The 20,157-nt window shown below is 38.0% G+C and overlaps 2 protein-coding genes across 2 annotated transcripts in view; one reads left to right on the plus strand and one right to left on the minus strand.

Annotated features, from left to right (window-relative positions):
* The window catches only part of LRP1B (LDL receptor related protein 1B), a 1,653,255-nt gene that overhangs the window by 805,222 nt on the left and 827,876 nt on the right, over positions 1–20,157 (plus strand). The window contains exon 11 of the mRNA XM_075529151.1: positions 4,029–4,265. Within this exon, the coding sequence (XP_075385266.1) occupies positions 4,029–4,265 (237 nt within the window). The remainder of the gene's footprint in view (positions 1–4,028; positions 4,266–20,157) is intronic.
* On the minus strand, positions 17,918–18,411 carry LOC142424553 (large ribosomal subunit protein eL24-like). Its single transcript, XM_075529847.1, has one exon. It carries the CDS (start codon positions 18,409–18,411, stop codon positions 17,938–17,940), a length of 474 nt encoding a protein of 157 aa, XP_075385962.1. The 3' UTR covers positions 17,918–17,937.

The following is a 20,157-nucleotide window of genomic DNA, read 5'->3' on the forward strand; positions in this document are numbered from 1 at the left end:
TTTCAAAATGATTATTTATTATCATTTTGTGATAATGTGAATGGGAAAGCGAGTCAAGCTGTAGAGTCCATACATTTATGGATCTTTCGGAAGCATTCTCTCAGTGAGATTTCTAGCAAGGTTCTTCATTTAATCCCTTAAAGAAATGTTTCACATGAATGAGCTAGGGTCGTTGGTTGAATCAGATTTTCTCTTATTTAAACCAAGATGCTGCTCTGTGTAGAAGATGCGTTATTAGACCCCAATAAAATTTACATACCCTCATGCTTCCCTTTGAGGAGATAAACTAAATTTATAATCTACTTGTCGAGGTAAATCACCAAACATACACCCACTGTACTGCCACAGCGTCAGGCTGAGTCTGAGCAACCTCCTTGTGTGGTCTTTGGAGACTGTCACTATGACTGGAGCAGAAAGCCCAGTCTTCTCCCTGGAGGTCTGACGGCTTCTGACTGCTGTCCATGCGGCTCACAGAGCAACGTGCAACCACGACCCCACTGGGGCTCTGCTGTACCAATTACATTTCAATCTCTTTAATGCATTTATTGAAAAGATACATATATACACACAATATATATACATATATATGCATATATACATATATACACTATATACACTATATACACACACACACACACACACACACATATATATATATATATATATATACACACACAATATATGTATGGCCCTTAGAATATCAAAATTAGGTACGAACTTCACCAGGAGTCCTGGTGGGGTAGTGGTTATGGGTTGGACTGTGCAAGGGGAAAGATACTGTGTTTCTTGTTGGGTTTTTTTTGTTTTTTTGCTCAAAAAGGTAAATTAAAAAAGACAGCTGATAAAAAAATGAAGTAATTCATCCATTAGAAACATAGCCGAAGCCGAAACTAAAAAATAAGTGAGTGAGAGAGAGGCAGAGATTTCTGCCTCATTGACACAATCCAAACTTGAGCGAGTGCATCTGATTTTTTTAGATACTTACGTCAGAACCCAAACCCCACTGCAGTGAAGAGTGTCAGTCTCAGGGACTCACAGGGCACTTCTACCCTGTCCTGTAGAGGTGCTATGTATGGGTCAGCTTCTACTGGGTGACAGTTATTTGAGTCCTTTGTGGGTGACATAGTGGCTTACATGCTGGGAATACACCTGGCATGGCAGTTCTAGGCATTACATAGGATCAATACGACTGAGAATCAGCTCCGTGGTAGTTATGTCTACAAAACAGTTTTCAGTTGCCCCACTATTTGAAGTACATAAAGACAAAGTAGAAGAAACTTGGTATTAAGTATTAAATAACAATCTATTATAACTAAAACAAAAGTAAAGGAAACAATAATGAAAAAAGTTTTACTTTCCTTATTTATATTACACACACAGTCATATTTAATTAATGAAGCAGCAGGTTTAAAAATTACCAATCAACACATCAATTAAAAATCAAAAATAGATGTGGCCAAGCACATGTATGATGAAACTAGCATTTCGAATAGAATTAGAAATGACCTCATTTTGAGGAGGCATATGGCCATCCGTAACAACCAGAGCCAACCCACTGCCTGCACGCCATTCATCCTCATAGCTTCCTATACAAAGGTCCAGAGCTTATGAATCTTATGGGAGTAGATTGCTTCACCTTTCCCGGCAGAGTGGCTAGTGGGCTTGAGCCTCTAGTTAGGGGTTAGCATAGCACACCCTTCCTCGACAGTGCTACCAAGCCTCCTTGGTAATACGGACAAAGGCAACAGAACTGATAACATTATTTGATGAGGAAATTCATTACAAATATATTTATGATAACAGAAATTATGAAAAAATACAAGTATTTCATAACAGGTATGTAGCATACCATATAATACACATAGACACAACTCTCAGGGTATTGGTTGAGAGAGGATGGATTTGGTGCATAAATGTGTTTTTCATTGTACCACATATATTTTCAGAACTGCTCTAGGTACATGGGATTTGTCTTCCTCTAAAAATTTTTCATAAATTAAAATATTATATACATGCTCATTTATATATGGTAGGCCCTGGTGGTGTAGTGGTTACGAATTGTACTGCAATCCGCATGGTCAGCAGTTCAAAAGCACCAGCAGCTCCACTGGAGAGAGATTGGGCTTCTTACTCCTGTAAGCAGTGAGAGTCTCAGAACCCCAAGGGGGTGGCTCTGGGTCAGCATTGAGTATTCACTTATTTACACTGACTACCTAGTAAGATGACTTTTAAAATAAAGATGATAAAAAATAGTGAGGCAAAAAGTACTGCTACTCCTGGTCCAATCCATGCATGCATAGATTTGTTGCAAAATGCGATTACACGGGCCTCAGTAATCAGTGGATGGCTTTGTTTTAGTCTCCTTAGGATGTATTAAAACGATGTCCAATAAAGTAGTGGCTTCCAGGAGAATCTGCTAGACCAGGTAAACTCAATACCCAGAGGTCAGTACAGAGGGTTAGCGCCACTGTGTTTTGGAGACCCAAAGGGGCCATCTGGAGTGCTCTCTCAAAGATTATAGGATGGCCATGGAAGCTTATTTGAATTAAGTTGGAAGAAAATTGAAAACTACATTGGTAAAAAATTGGCCAAGGAAGTTACACAAACTTTTCCACCCCTTTCATGACAATGTACCTATTCATTCTTGGAGGATAGCAAAGACTTCTCTGAGAATTTCATTGGGACCCCTTACATTACCCACCCTATAGCTCTACTTTACTCCTTCATACTTCTCTTTGTTGCCCAACTCAAAGACCATTCACATAGAACTTTATCTGAGTCCCTCTTGGATGCCCATCCAGTTGTTTGGATGTACCATGAATGTGAGCATGTCAAATTACTTGGGAGAAATGGTTAGAGACATGGACAGACCTTCTATAAAAGTGTGTAGAACTAGATGGGGAATATTTTAAGAAACAATCAATTCATGTGCCATTCAATAAAGGTTCTATGATTTGTAACAATCATTTTTGACTACAATTTGTATTAAAAGTTAGGAATAAAGGCAATTGTTTAGTTTTCTTCTGTTTCTAAATTTCCTATGATGTAATTATGATAGGTTTACTAAGTGCAGTTATCCAAACAAAGCTCACTCATTTGCATTCTCATTTCATTGACAAAGCTCAGTTATTTTTTTCTCTAATATAAAATAAGTATTTACTTCAAATTTATACAATAAACCAAGCAGAACATGCTTTAGGAACTTGAGATCATTGTATGTATTTTTCTGTAGACTCTGAAAGAGTATATTTATTTTGTATCTGTAGATAAAACTATCTTGTTTCTGCCATGGTTAACTCAAGACAGTTTTTGTGGTTTTTTGTGCTTTTAATTTTTTATTTTAGTTTTTTGGGGTTTTTTGGTGGGGGCTATGGGGTGGGTTAAGAGTTGTCTTGAGCACCAGTTACAAGGAGACAACATCAATCCCTAACATTCTAATGAAAATGTGAATAAAAATGATATGCTAACTGGTTGCTGATTTCATTTCTTGAAAGAATAAATCATTTGTTTGAAGAACTGTAATATATCCTCATGCATATCAGTGATGCTATTTAATTCTTTTCGTTTGTCTCTGACAGTCTGTAGATGTAAATGCTGGGAATTGTGTTCTAAATTTTCTGACGTTTTTAGCATTGTCAAATATAATTAATGCTGCAGTTAGTATCTTCATATTGTGTTAGACAAATTGTAATGGATTATAAATTTAAATGTGCCGGATGTTTTAATAGATGACCATTTTACACAGTTGCAAGTTATCCAATGATCTGTCATGTTTTTGCTGTCTCGACAGTTACAGAAAAAAGAATACTAAATATAACCTATTCACGGAAGTAATTTCTGTTTTAATTAAAGTTAGGCAATTAGCTAGCCTCCTTGCATTGAGATACATTTGGCATATTTTAGAGTTTAATTTTTGGCATTGAATTTTAAAAATGCTAATTATGCCAGTTAATTAAACAGTGGCATTGTGGACTGTAAAGGAGATTAGGCAGCATCAGTTGTTTATGTGTGTAATCTTTCCTGTGCAGGACCAAAGAGTGAGTTGTTCCTCTTTTATGGGAAAGGCCGCCCAGGAATTGTCAGAGGAATGGACTTGAATAACAAGATAGCTGATGAATACATGATCCCTATAGAAAATCTGGTCAACCCTCGTGCTTTAGATTTTCATGCAGAAACCAATTATGTCTACTTTGCGGACACTACTAGCTTCCTCATTGGCCGGCAGAAGATAGATGGCACAGAAAGAGAAACCATCCTGAAAGATGGTAAGTGACATTGCGTGACATTCACATCAAACTGCCCAGAGATAATGTCCTTGAAAAGGGAAAATCCAATACATGCCAAACTAACTTTAACCACAACCCAAGCTCCTTTTGCTGATTAAATATATATGTTAATTTTCCACTATAATTATTTCTCCATGTTTTTAATGCATCTTGGCAAGGTTTTAAAGCTTCCGTTATAAAATTGAACTTGAAGTTGTCCATTACAGTTTAAATGTTATAAAAGTTAAGTTGGACTATTAGCCATATTCTGCTAAAATATAGACTTACAATTAGAAAATCTATTTGATAAAATTCCACATTAGAATGTTGGTCATATTCTAATCAAAAGCACTCAAAGAACCTTTATAGAATAATCAATGCTCCCAGTATCATCACGAATCTTGTGGGCTGTCTCCAAGTGTATAAATCATTAAAATGGACTTCTTTAGGGCTGTCCTTGAAATATTAGTATCTTCAGAGAAGTTTAATTATATATGCATATATAAATCATATATCTCATCAGCTTCATATTTAAAGGCTCAGAGTCAACCAACCACAGATCAAAATACTTGCGGAAAGGAAAAAAGCAATTAAGTAGTCAAATCAATCTCTCAAAGACTAAAGGGAAGCATAAAGTGCTGTTTACAAAGTTTTTACATTGTATTTGGTAATATACATAATCTAGGGATCATTTAAGGTTTATAATAGGATGGAAAAGCATTTTGTGTAAGTACTTTACCATTTTATACGAGCAACTTGACCATTTGTAGAAATCGATGCGGGACGATGGGATCCTGAAACAATACCTCCCACTGATAACAAGGGACCACTATCTCTATTGTTATTCCCAGGAACACATACATATGCAACAATGTTCCCAGCTCTGTCCACATCCACCATTATTCCGTTTAATTTATAACAAATTGAAAATGATGAATACTAAAACAAATGGATCTTTCATTGACTGTCAGCATCTCGAGCTACCTTAACTGGTTCGGAGTCTCACTTTCTTCATGATAGAGCCTGATAACTGCTTCACTGTTTTAGAAACAGTGTATTGTACTATATGAAGGACAATGAGTTAAGTATCTTAATCAGAATTGTGAGAAAATAACACTGCACTGCTTTCAAGGAGTTTAAAATCTCTCTTTGGAGATAATTTCAGTATAAAAATATTAATGGCATTGCAGATTTTGGGGGGCAGTGGTCATGGTGTGGTGTCTGAACCTTGGTGGTGTAGTGGGTTTGCATTGACTCTGATCCAGAAGGTCAAAAGTTCAAAACCACAATTTACTCTGTAGGGGAAACATAGGGCTTTCTACCCTGATAAGTAATTAGTCTCAGAAACTCATACAATCCTATAGGGTCGCTATGGGTCAGCCAATGGCAGTGAGAAGACTTTTTTTAAATAGTTTTATGAACATATTGTTTTATGAACATCTAGTTCAGTTGTGTTAAGAGTTATATAATCATCTCAGCAATCAGTTCCAGAACATGTTCTTCCCTTTCTGACTCCTGTTAGCTCCACACTGTCCTGCAGCCTCCTTTCCCGTGTCCCCAGTGAGCACCTAATGCACTTACTCTCTACAGTTTCACTCATCCCAGACTCCTTATGCCCCAAAACGATCATCATAAAATAACAATTTTTAAAAACCAGAGGAGAAAAAGCAATGGAGTAAAAATTCAGGAAGTGTTAAAAACTAGAACAAATTTTAAATGGGTCAAAATGGAGATCAAATAATCAGGTATCATCTTAAGATAATTATATCTGCATTGATCAAATTTAATGTGTTCTCCAAGAACAAGTCTATTTAAATCCCTCACCTCTCTCAGAGGGTTGATCAGAGGCTAAATCTACGTAGGCACCAAATGGGTTTTGGGCTCCCACGTTCAACCACTACCTCCTACAAATCCGGAGTTCACAATGTAAGCTCGTATATCATCCCCACCTTTGGATCTCGATTTTATTGTTTATCAAACTTGAATCACACAGGCAGTTGTGCTTTTTCTATGTGACTTAGATGGCTGCTGCTTTAAGACAAGCCATTAAGACCCCCAGATGGTATTCTTTCTTGTTAATCAAGCACCAGCTGCTTTCTTCTCCACATTTTGCTGTTGGGCCCGTTCAGACTAAGGTGTTTCTTAAGGAACTCAGAGGAACTGTTGTGTAAACTTCAGACTGAGAACTGATAGGCAGGCAGTTCACACCCACCGCCTCTCTGAGGTTATACGTTCCCATAAAGCTGGACAGCGCTTGAACCCTATCTCTGGTTGCTATGAGTTGGAATTGACTAGATGGTAGTGACTTTAATATCTTAAAAAATAAATGGCCTGATAGTTTCCTTTCTTTCCCTTTCCTTTATTTTTTTAAAGTTCTTTTGCTGTGACTTGGTGTTCTACTTGGTAATCATAATTTTGATTAAAACGTTCCTTCATGGTATTGGTGGTTCTTCTCATGCTACCACAGCTGTAAGAAACGTGATGGCCAAGAACATCTGTATAGGACTGCTTTGGCTAGCTATGAAGATTTGAGGATATTTTGCACATTTTCATACCTAAGTTTAGATTTTTGATGCCTCCATAGCAAGGGAAGGAGCTTTGGTGTTCCGTTGAGTAAGCTTGGGATAGCTAATCAATGATCAACTGTCCAAATGGAAGCTGAGGCAGGTTGCTTGTGTAACTATTTACATCCTGAGATCCTCAGTACAGGGTCGCTTTGATTTGGAATCTACTCTATGGCAGTAGCTAAATATCAGGGACAGCATGATGTCCCTTCATTAGCTTTTTGCTTACAAGTAAGGAACATTGTATTAGACATTATGATAGACTCTAAACACGTCAAAGTCCAAACTTGGATTTGTCACTGACAGCCTATGAATCTTGCAATACGGAAATTTAACATCTAATATAGTCTCTCATTTGCCTTAAGTCTCTACCATGCTGCTTGATGACTAAGAGGTAATGTTAGTTGTGCTAGTGGTCTTGTGAGATCAGTGGCATTTCCGTGTCTAAACTTACACCAAACCAACTGTCATTGAGGTGATGCTAAGAGAGATTTGCCCCTTGGGTTTCCAAGTCTTTAGATCTTTATGGAGCAAGCAGCCTTGTTGTTCCCCCATGTCATGTCTAAGGATAAGAATATATTTTTATTCTCTCAATATCAAGACTGTAAAGATTTGGCTGATCAGAAATAAATAAATTCAGATATTTTCTATGCATAAAAATATTTCTAAAAATGATTCTGTTCCATTCGTTCTTTGATATTTGTGTTTCACATGTTTGTATGTTTGCTCTCCCAGAGATTCAATGAATACCTTCCAACTTTAAGACATACTATCAGCTCTATTTTTGGAATTTGGGGGGTTAAAATATTAGTAGTTAAGTAAGAAATGAAAGTTATATATTTGTGATACACATATCTCAATAGCTATTGAAAACATCTGTGAAATAAGCATGAATTATAGATTTAATAAAAACAGAGTTTTAAGGGCAAAATAGTTAACATTATATATTTTATACTTCTGAAACAACATTTTTTATAAAACACTCTATTACTTTTTTTTGTTAAACATTAGAATTATTCATTTTTCCAGTCAATATACATTCAAGATTCCCTTTCTAATCTAGGTGCTAATCTATATTATGGGAGTGATGCAGTAAAAAGGGCAAATTTTTATATGTAGCTCACATCAAAAAAGTGGGTGGCAGCCAATAAGTAAGTAATAACATACCTGTACAAGTTTCTATTAGTGCTTCATAGAAAATAAAGGAACTGTGATAACTGAAAAGATCAGCAGAAACAGACTGCTAGGCAGAGTTGACTAGAGAAAGAAATCTAGAGACAGTCATATGTGTGTAAGAGAGAGCAATATATTAAAAAGTAATTGTATATAAAGAAAACATCCCAGCCCAGTCAAGATCAAGTCAATAAGTCCAATATTAGCTCATATGCCTGAAAAAAGGTCCATAAATTGCTCTTCAGACTCATACAGCACATGCAATGCTGCTGAATGCAAGAAGATCAATGGAGGCCAGTGGGTGGAAACTCTTGTGGATTCAGTTGCAGTGGAAGCATCTCCAGGGCTCTGGTTGGCATCAGTGTGTCTCCATGTGGCTTGTTAACAGGAAGGTCTAACACAGAGAGTGTGTGTCCCGCCCCCGGGGTAGATAAGAAGTCCCAGAATCCTCATGAGAAGGCCACAGTCACAAGGAGGCATCATTTAGGCTGTGACCTGACTGGCAGGCTAGGCTACACCCCTATAAATCATTTATCAAGTTGACATGAAAATACCTAACTACCACATTGAGATTGGAAAAAAAATTAAATATAGCTATATTTGCCAAGTATAAATGTTACTTTCTTTATGAGAATAAGATTGATTATCTTAATAAAATTGAATTTACTTTTATCTTCTTAGGTGTCTTGCCCAAGATTCATTTTTCATGGTAATGTAAATTGTAGTTTTAAACAGAAATGAAAATACTATACAAAAAATGAAAATTGAATGTTCAATTTATTATTGCATGCATTCAATTCATTTAATCATTTTTATATTATATGAATATTAGTAGAAGAATATATATTTATGTATATATATACACACAGCTGTATATGTAGACAAGGAAGTGCCCAAAAAACCCTGAAATTGTTTTTTCAAAGCTATGTATTGAATTTTATTTTGTGAAACAACATTATCACCTTCAAAGTACTCTCCATTACACTTAATGCATTTGCCAAATCTGTTATTCCATTCTTAGAACCATTTTTCAAACTCATCTATTTGAATGGCTGGCAGCATGATTTTCTTCTCGTCTTCTGCAGTTGTCACATGGCTCTCCTTTCATGTCCCTCTGCACTTGCAGAAACAAATAACTTGCACACAGCGAGGTCAGGTGAATTAAGTGTGTGGGGCAAGAGAGACATGCAGTTTTTTACCAAAACCTGGCTCAATGAGATGGCTGCTGGGGCAGGCGCATCGTTGTGGTGGCAAAACCAGTCCTTTGTTCGCCACAAACCAGGCCTTCTTTGTTGCACACTCTTCTGCAATCTTTTAAAAACCTCTACATAGAAAACTTTATTAACAGTATGACCTGGTGGAATGAACTCCAAGTGTATTACTAGTCTACATTTTCATCCATTCAGGAAGTTGACAGATATCCAGAACGAGGTTTGTCATCAATTGACATTTCACTTTTTTGAAGTGAGAAAACCACTCCTGCACTTCAGTGTTTCCCACGGTGCTGTGTTCAACAGTTTCACAGTGGCACCCTGTTCGCTTAAATCTGCCATCACAAAAAATGAAGTTTGAGTGAAAATGTTTTTACCAAAAAATCACTGTGACCACTGGGTGCGCGAACTCAATGCAAGTTGTTAGATGCTTGTCTAGTGAGGAGACTGGGTCCTGTGAAAGCTCAGCCAGTGGAGCTATGTTCCATATTTAGGGGGATGGGGAGTTCTCCCTCATATATGTATATTTTCTTAAAATAATTATAGGTAGTTGGATAAACATATATCATATTGTTCCTTATTTTTTAAGAATCACAGAAAATTTTCATACATTCAAAACATTTTCCACAGTTTGAAATGATTCTGTTTCTGCTATAACAACAACACAAAAAAACAAAAACAATAATTGTAATAGATCCCAGGTTTTACTGTCATTCGAGGTCATCAGTTTACATGAAATATAGGTTTTCTTTACTGAATCTTTGACCAAGATTATTTGCGTCTTCATTGCTCCAGAAAGAGACACTCTCTATCTTCTAATGTTGTCAGTGATCATGCTCTTTGCTGCACATGGAAACACTATAGTTTTCAAGAATATTATGAACATCCTTGAAAATACCGGGTTATCAAAGGCTCTCCATGCCTCTCATTCTAGGGGAAACCATCTTCCAACGATGTGATGACAGTCCATTGGATCTGAATTTATATTCTGTTGTAGGTTACATAATATCCCCTTTCCTCCTTCTCCTTATCCATCTCAAAGGTGATTTCATGCCCCTTGGCCATGTCAGGCCCCATTCTTCTCCCCCATTCCTTGGCCATGTTAATCACATTCCTTCAACTTTGGGTGCCAAGCCCCAATTCCTCTCTTCCTCAATTCATTCTTCCTCTCTCTGGTTCAGTTTCAAGTGGTAAGCCTTGTGCTATGGTCGTTGGGTAGACCCTTCAGTCACAGAATTAATCTCTTTACCCAAGTTTATGGAGCCGCATCCTTGGTGAAAGTTCTGAGACTCAAATATTTCATGTTATATTTTCATTTTCCAGATTTCATCTCTAGGCCTCTTTACTCTTGCATTTTACTGTAGGTGGCAACGAGAAAGCATATGACCCCTTAAAGTTCTTCCTTAGAAATATCCTCAGCCTGATATCCAAATTCAATCCTTAGAAACTTCCACCTTTCATTTGAACATAGTTCAGACGATGCTTTTTGCCACTGCACAGATGATACACTCCTTCTTCCACTGTCCAATCAGATGTTCGTAATTCTCCATTAGAGCCTCACCAGAAGCACATTGATACGGATGTTTCTAGCAGCAGTCGATTGGTGGTGCCGTGCGTATTCTCTGGGTCAGCATTTATAGCACATCATAAAATGGATCAGAGCCCCACAAGAAGGAGAAGCATGGCCCAAACACACTGTCATATGACATTTTTTTTTGGAGGAGGGGGTTCGAAATTCAATCCATGGCTTTTAGTGAAACTTATCTTAGGTATCTGGCTTTTTAAAAGTGTAAAAATATAAATGTGTGTTGTTCCATTCACCAATTTGTACCCATTTTTTATTGCAGTCAAAGGAACTAACATAGAGCCTGTGGCCCCACCCATCTTGCCATACTGAACTTGTACAGTCCTTTATGGTGGGTTCTACTTCATTGAATCTATTCACAATACAAATGTCCGCACTCAGCATCTCCTTTAATTGAAAGTGGATATAGATGCTATGAAATGAAAGAGCAATGAGTAACTTTAGACAGGATCCAAGGTGGGCTCTCCTTTATGACAGTATGAATAAAAATGTAGCAAAGTAGAATGGAAGGTGATTCTACATACCAAACATATTCTCCAAATGCCACGTTTGAAGATAATTTTTGTCATCCTAGCAAAAGATAGAATCATTTTTATGTAATCTCGGGTTTGGTGTCCAAAGAGTCAGACCCTCTCCTTCACCTATTGCCATTTTACTTGGCAAAATGTTCTTCCAGGGATTTTCAAATTCATTCACTATAGTCCCAAAATGTGCAATGTTATACCTGGATCTTCAATTACTTTTTAATAATTCACTCTACTAATTAGAACCTTCCCTCCACCAATGACACACCCGCACACACATATACATACACTATAGACCACCAGCTTACGGGAGATCCAGGCTTTCAGAAATCATTGTGGGCCTCTACTTTAACCAACCCTCATTGGGGTTGCTGGTAGGCATCATTCGTTCATATCTCTGACTCCTAGCCACCCCGATATGCAATGAGAGAAACCATTGTCCAGCCCAGGATCTCATTCCAGGTATGGTTGATTCTGCCAACGGTATAATAAACTAAGAGGCGAAAGAGTAGCAACAATTCTCTCCAGATTAATCCTCTGAATTTAACCCTCTCCATATCCTATTTCATGTAGGGTCCAAAATTTGTTCAAAGAATTCTGGCCCAATTATTTAGTAAAATAGGAATTTTGCTTTATTTCTCCCCTCCCATTCATTCCTAATCATTATTAGGAACCATTCAAAACAATGATAGAAAACAATATATAAGAGCAACAAAGGTAAAACTTTTTAAAAAATGTATTCAAACATAGAAGTGAAAACAGTGCACTTTCACTCAATTTCATGTTGGATTCTATTATTATTACCTACTTTTAAATGTTGTCTATTCTTAATTGCTAAATTTTATTTTAAACGTTTTTAAATAAAAGTTTTTCCTGGCTTAGAACTGAGACCTTACAAGTCTAAGCAGTGATTCAAATACACAGAAAGCCACCTAAATATCTTTCAATAGGCCCTGAAACAGCACTGTCACAAGACAGGAAATGAAAGAGCATCCTCCCTCCCTTCTTGCTTCTTTCTTCCAATGGTAACAAGTCACATGTCACCTTGGTCCATACTTTATATGTGTAAGTACAAGGGGAACACTAAGTATGATATGACATTCCTTTTTAATCTTATATTTCTGATCAGTGTAAAAGCTTTAAGCTAATATACTCACCTAAGTTAAATTATATTTAAATGATCAGGAATTGTAAACTACATGAAAAGTTTTCATCAGTGGTTCTCAACCTGTGGGTTGTGACCCTTTGGGGGGGTCAAATGACCCTTTCACAGGGGTCGCCCAATTCATAATAGTACAAAATTACAATGATGAAGTGGCGACAAAGATGATTTTATGATTGGGGGGGTCATCAAAACCTGAGGAACTGTATTAAAAGGTCGTAGCACTAGGAAAGTTGAGAACCACTGGTTTAGGTGGAAATTACAATTATCTCTAGGTGCAGAAGGGACTGACTCTCTAGATGGGTGAATAGATGACTTATTCCCTATATATTTTGATAACTCTTAGAACTGTTATTATTCATTTCTTTAGGTCCATAGAATATCATGTAACTTTTGAGTATGGCCGTTATGATTAGGTAACAAGCCAGTTAGGGTGTGGGAACTATGTTCTATGATGGAAACGAAAGCAATGCACCTGGAGTCGGTGCATGTCCCACGAATTCCATCATAGATTGATTTGAAGATAACTTTTTGTCAAGTACATTTAACTCTTGTTAACTACACAGAATTCTCTTGGATTAAATGTCAATCATATTAGTTATTTAGTATCATATATGAAAAGCTCTTTAATAAATTGATTTTTATCTAACTCAAACGACTGCAAATTTTACTCAGAGTGTTGGTAGTGTTGTTTCTTTTTTCTTGATAACTTCTAATATTTAAAAATATATTATTAAAAGTCAGGTTAATGCAGGATATCATAATAAGAGTCATTTCTAACTGTTCAGGGAGACAGTTTAATGGGTACATATTCCATTAGGTAACAACCAATATAATCAAGATATAGAACGTTTCTATCAGGCCGACAAGTTCTCTCATTTCCCTGATAAAGAAAAACTAACACCTATGTTAATCTGGTTTCTCTTTTATTTTTGCCTTTTCTGAAATGACACATTAATTTAGTCACATAGAGTATATTACTTGAGTTTGCTTTACTTCAATCAATAAAATATTATCAAGATTTCTCCATGATTTGAAAAGGGCCTGTCGTTAATGCATTTTCATTGCTGGTTAACCTTACATTGTGTGGATATATAATGTTTAAAAAATTGTCCCTAGTTGATGATATTTGATTTGTTTCAATTCTGGAAAATGGCAAGTGAAGTATTATAAAAGTGTATACAGTACTTTGTATGAATATGAGTTTTCATTTTTAAATTGAGATTGTCCAATAATATGGTAACTGTATGTGTAACTTTATAAGAAGGTATCAGATTAGTCAACTTCTTTTCCAAACTTTTCCAAGAGGCCTGTTGCTTTTCTAACAGCAAAGCGTGAGAGTTTCATTTGCGCTGCACCCTCTTCAGCACTTTATAGTTTCTATCTTTTTAAAAATTGAGCTATTTTCATAATTGTATAAGGATAACTCATTGTGATTTCCATCTGAAGCTTTAGATATCTGGCTCATTTCAGGATCTGTTACTGTTGACAACTTTAGCTCTTATGCCGAATGTATTCCTAGTGTGTTCTTGTCTCACCAGGACAAGAATATCAATGAATTCCTAGTGTGTTCATGTCTTTTTTGTTACCTTGATTAAAAATATATGTCAGAGATTGTATGCTGCAAACATTTTGGACTCAGATAAGTAAATCTATGCCTCATGGAGTACACATATGCTGTTCATTTTGAAGTGAAACCCAGATGGTGTGATGGTTATGTGCGATAATTTATTGTGCCAGCCTGGCCGATAAACACAAGTAGGATTAACTGAAGGGCAGAGGGATAAATGACTCGGTGAGCCTCACCTTGCTTGTTCTGTGCCTCAGTTTAAAGGGGTACACTACCTGTGGGATGCCTAGCCTGTGGACTGTGTCGCTGTAAGTTGAGGTCCTTTAAGCCCACACGATTGGAATGTTCATCTCTGGAGCTGGGGACCGACAGTTGAGGACAGTTGGGGACCTGCCTTGCTGTTTGCTACCTGGATATATAGTCCAGCTCTCTCTACAGAAGGGGACTGGCAACTGGCGGCTCTCAAGCCTTAAAGGACTGCTAGTGTCTCACTGCTTTATAATTTAACTCTTAATTTCTTATATTATCTATATATAATTTAATGGTTCATCTTGTATTATATATATCTATCTTTATAAATATATTTATATATAATTACTAGCAATCTGGTTTGTCTCTTTAGAGAACCCTGTCTAACACACACACACACACACACATATATATATATATATATTTATATTTATAATTTGACTTGGAGCCCAGATGGTGTTATGCGTTGCATTGCAAAACAAAGATCAGCAGTTTGAGATCACCAGGTTTCCAAAGGAGAAAAATGAGGCTATATCCTCCTGAAAACAGTTAGCGTCTCGGAAACCCACAAGGGCAGTTTTACGGTGTCCTATAGGGTCGCCAAGGGTCATAATCAGTTTGATGGCTGTGAATTTGTCTGGTTGGTTTACAGTTGCCTTAAAGCATTCTGGTGGCACAGTGGGTTAAGCATCGGGCTGCTAAACACAAAGGCAGCAATTGAACCCATCAGCTGCATCTCCAGAGGACAATGAGACTGTCTTCTTTCGGAAAGATATACATTCTTGGAAACCTGAGGAGGCAGTTTAACTCTGTCTCATAGGGTAGCTGAGGAGCCCTGGTGGGGTAGTGGTTACATGTTGTGTTGCAAACTACAAGGTCAGATGTTCAAAACCACCAGCTTCTGGGGTGTGACAGTTGGGACTTTCTACTCCCATAAAGACTGCCAGTCCAGGAAACACACAGGGACACTTGTACCCTGTCCTGTAGGGTTGCTGTGGATCGGCATCCGCTGGATGGCAGTGATAGGGTAGCTATCTTTGCCTTTAAGGAGCATTCTGCCAGTACTTTTTCCAAGACAGATTTTTTTGGTCTTTTTGGCAGTCCATGGCACTTTCAATATTCATTGGCAGCACTGTAATCCAAACGCATGGATTCTTCACCCTTCCTTATTAAGCATCTAACGTTACATGCATATGCGGAGATCAAAAATACCATGACTTGGGCCGGGTTCACCTTAGTCTGCAAAATTCTTGCTTTTCAATATTTGAAAGAGGTCTTATGCAGATTTATGAGTACCATGCGTCAGTCAACCTCTTGGCTTCTGCTTAGCTTGCTTCTCCCTAAATGACAGACAACTGTGACTTTTAACTAGGAGACTTGTGGTTGGGTAACAGGGCTTCTCTATTTTCTTGGCCCAGGTTTGGTCTCAGTAGACCCTGTGTACTTAGTTTCAGTGGTGGATGCCTTTGTGTTTCTGTTTCCATGGTGGCCAAACTCTACCATCTATCTCTGCAAAGTATTAAGTCAGAAATCATTGCATGTCCTTGAATCCACTTGCTTGAGCTTTCTGTGTGGGATTTTCCGTACCCCTTTAGCAGCAGATGATTTTTGTCTCTCCTCCCCCAAACAAGTAGCAGATCGGTGCTAAGCTTCCCGTCTCTTTCACAGTGGCTCAAGATTTCTTTCACATTGATATCCCAAGTCTGGCACTGGGCGGGATTTCGTGTCTGTGCGCCACACAGAGGCCCCTCTGTCTGCTCTCCCACCCTGCCCTCAATTTTCCCCTGGGAAAGGATCAAAGGGATCCTTTCTGTCAGCGCGCCCCAGGGGTGCCGAAGTCCTACAGTACACTGCACTTGGCCTTAAACATGCGTTACCATTTTAGTCCTTCTTCCTCTCCTCATTCTGCTTTTTATGGAAGCGGCCAGTCTCTCCTATGTTCTGGCAAAGGTCTGAACCAAAGGTGAAATATAAGGGACTTCACATGTACCGCTCCTGGAAGAGACTGTCAGCCTTTGGGTTTCACTTCATTTCGCTCTTGCAGCAACGCCGCTGATAGACAGACTCACGGCAAACTCCGGCGCATCATCAGGCTGTCTCTGATTATTATTTGGTCGTGGGCCTTTTTGTGGCTTTCTGTATAATAATAATAAAAAAAGGCAGAACTCTGAAAATACATTTCATTAAAGGAAATGGGAATCTGAATAAGAGACTGCAAATTCATTTTAAAGTTCTGTTCGCTCCCTTCACCCTATCACTATATTCAATAAACACGCACACACAGGTAGACTTGTCACGCATAAATATGTTTTAATTTTGATGCTTTTTAACATCTACAGTTCATACATAAATGTACTTCAATTGACATAGAACATTTGTGGTATTCCTCACAAACAACCAACCACTTTGTATTGCAATTTAGTGAGGTGGCAATACTTTTTGATTTGCCCTTATACAATGGGAGTTAACTGAAAATATAAGTGATTACAATGTTTTTAGCTTTAATGAACACTAAAGAAATATGCACAGGGGACGCCCTGAAGGTGATATTCTAAAAAGCAATTTAATAATTACCTTCACTAAGAATAATGTGTTGCATTCCATTGTTTTTCTCTTGGCAATAATTACACACCCCACACACAGAAACAGAGCACATGCGTAGAGTGGAATTGGGACATTTTTCAGTTCATTTTGTAGAAAAATAGATATATAATTCAAGGGTTATCTAAAATATTATACAAAACAATAACTTGAGCACAAAGATTTAAAAACTAAGAAAGTATGATATATATAAAGGTTCTTCAAAAAGTCATGCAAATATTTATTATATTTTAATTGTCTTTTCCATAATTTTAAATGTTCTCTTTGTGTATGTATATATATATATTTATGCTATATATGATTATAAAAATATGTTGGATTTATGACTTAAAACTTCACTGGCATAGAGTCGATTTTGACTCCAACTACCCTCTGGGGCAGGGAAGAACAACAGTCCCTGTGGGTTTCTGAGACGGTGACTCTTTATGGGAGTACAATGTCTCCTCTTTCTCCCAGAGAGTGGTGTGGTTTTAAACTTCTGACCTTGATATGAGCAGCCCATTGTTATAAGCACTACACCACATACGCACATATAAAGAATCCAACACCAAATCCAGTACCAGTGAGTAGTTTTGGATCATACATCTGTAGGTGAACAGAAAGTCACATCTGCTTCCTAGGGAGCAGCTGGTGGTTCCGGAGGAACACTTGATAGTTTTGAAATGCCAGCCTTGGTATCAGCCCAATACATAGGCCACAGAAGTACCACAATGGCGTGTGTGTGTGTGTGTATGTCAAATGATCTCAACATAGCATTAACTTTCAGAGCCATGAAATATATAACTAAATTAATATATGTTAGTTCCACAATAAAGGACATGAAAAGCAGGCAAAAACAAAGAAGATGAATTGTTGAAATGTTAGAAAAATCTAAAAGTAATTGGCAGAACAATTCATAGAATAAATACACTTATTGTTATTCATTAAGAGGTGCTCAAATCACACTAAGCAAGGAAATGTAAGTTACGGCAGTGAAATTATTATTATTTTTTTTTTTTATAGTTGCATCTTTATTAGAAAGTCTGCTGCCGACTTAGCGTTTTCCACCAACCCGGGGAGCGGACACTTTCACAGGCTTCACAATCTTTTGCTTAGGTGCTGCCTTGGTGGGGGCCTTAGTAGCAGCCATTGCTGTCTTTTTAGAAGCTTGCTTTGCCTTTTTTGCTTCCTTGGCAGCCCTGATGGCCTGTTCTCGTTGAGCCTTTATAACCTCAGGCTTCTGATTCCTCTGGGCCATGATATCAGCAAGAGCTGCACCCGCGATGGCCCTCTGGAGTCTGACTGCACGGCGGGTTCTTTCCTTTTGAATTTCTTCCGACTGCCCCTTCTGGTGCTTCCTCCTGCAGAGGACAGTCCAGTCTCTCTGCCGAGGGTTCCTCTGGGAAAGGAATGCCCACTCGCATTTTGCATTCAGGAACTGGAAAACCTTTCCATCAGTCCTGGCGTAGCGCCGCCCGTGCCTGGGGTAAATCTTGTAGCCGCTGACGCTGCACAGCTCGACCTTCATGGCTGCGGCAGCAGAGGGCCGGGGAAGACGGCGAAGAGGAGCAGTGAAATTATTTTTAACATAGTAATAAGATTAAAAAAATAAAAGATGGACAGAGAAACAAGAAAAAAGAAAAAAAGAGTCAATGCTGACTCATAGCGAGCCCCCGCTGGGTTTCGGAGATTGTAACTGTTTTCGGGAATAGAAATTCCAGTCTTTCACCTGCTGAGCTGCTGGTGGCTTCGAACTGGGGCTCTCAGTCCAACGTGTAACCACTACATCACCAGGGAGGCTAAAAGATGGATACTACGTATAACTAGGGAGAATATAAGAAAATAGCATCTCTTTGGAATGATTTGGGAGAATAAAAATTGCCACATGGTTTTAAAGCATTATTTTAGTGAGATCTTTTAAAATTGTAATTATTTAAGCAATAGGTAATAAATTTGTAATTGCACTTTGGGACATTTATGCTACCAATATATGCAATAGTCTATGTACTGTATTATATACAGTATACACCTACTCAAAAGGAGAATTCTTTGTAAAGCAGGAAATAACAATCCACTAATAGGGCGTGGTTCATTTATGCTATGAAATAATACTAAGTCACAGTGAAATGCATGAGGTAGAGGTCTATATACTCAGAAGAAAATATTCCATTTGAGGGTAAAATAAGAGTCTTGAGGAGATAAAAGTAAAATTGATTTTAAAATGTCTAAAATTTATCATCTGTTTTCAAGATGGAATCCCAATTTCATAAATCAGTGGTAATTTGTTTCCTTCTGTGGGGACTATCATAGTAGCAGGAATAATTTTTGTAGTGTCTTATTGATAAGGTAGAGACCACTCACATCTCATAGGCATAGATCCAGAATCTAGCTTGCCATGGTACAGTCTGAGTGCACACCACTTACTCCACACAAATTATTAACTCCAAAATTATAATAGTGCTTAACTTCAGATCACCCATCCTTAACAATGATGGGAAATAATACTGCCACCATTTCACAGGCACCGAGAAGAGAAAATGTGATTTTGATTCTAAGGGAATTAGAATAAGAGCGTTTATTATTCGCACAGCACAGTCAACAACATGTTGTCATAACAGTTCTGGTTCCTCTGCTCCCGCTTCCATGGATGATGTGCTGCTCTCAGTGCAACAATGATTTGTGAACGGCTTGAAAAGACAGCTACAGACACGCACTTTTGAGCACGTTGCCAAGACTGTACCATACAACAATGCCCTGCTGTCAATGACCCAAGCCGCCTCAGTGCAGGCTTGCGTGGTCCCCGTGACTGGTTTAGTTGCCCATGTAACTACCCAGAAATAGAGTCTGTGTCAGGAAACAGAAGCTTGGCAGTTCAGTATGCTCAGCCAGAAAACATACAGGTTCTCTACCCACTGGGGCTATTTCACCCAAAACCCACAATGAGGACCTGGGAGGTAAAGCACATGCAATAATAGATGACCATTCATCTCTATTGTTCATGAGGTGTTCCCCTGCATTCCTCTCCTAATGAGTTAAATGTACAAGGGGAAGGAGTGCTGGGGTCAGGTCTTTTTTTTTTTCGGTGACATAATCTGTATTCCGGCTCTAACTGCTCCCTGTGCTGTTTGTAACCCCTAAGAATCCTGGGCACAGTCAAATCTCAAGGCATCTGCTTTGTTACTCTGGGGCGCGAAATGCTCTTCCATAAAATAACCTCCTGCCTCTGCTTCTTTTCTTCACTTGTGTGAGATCTCTGTGCCCACCCCATCTCTTC

Source organism: Tenrec ecaudatus, chromosome 13, assembly GCF_050624435.1.
Source record: "Tenrec ecaudatus isolate mTenEca1 chromosome 13, mTenEca1.hap1, whole genome shotgun sequence".
Classification (NCBI taxonomy): Eukaryota; Metazoa; Chordata; class Mammalia; order Afrosoricida; family Tenrecidae; genus Tenrec; species Tenrec ecaudatus.

Coding starts and splice junctions, on each gene's coding strand:
- LOC142424553 (XM_075529847.1), bottom strand. CDS start 18,411: ATGAAGGTCGAGCTGTGCAGCGTCAGCGGCTACAAGATTTACCCCAGG.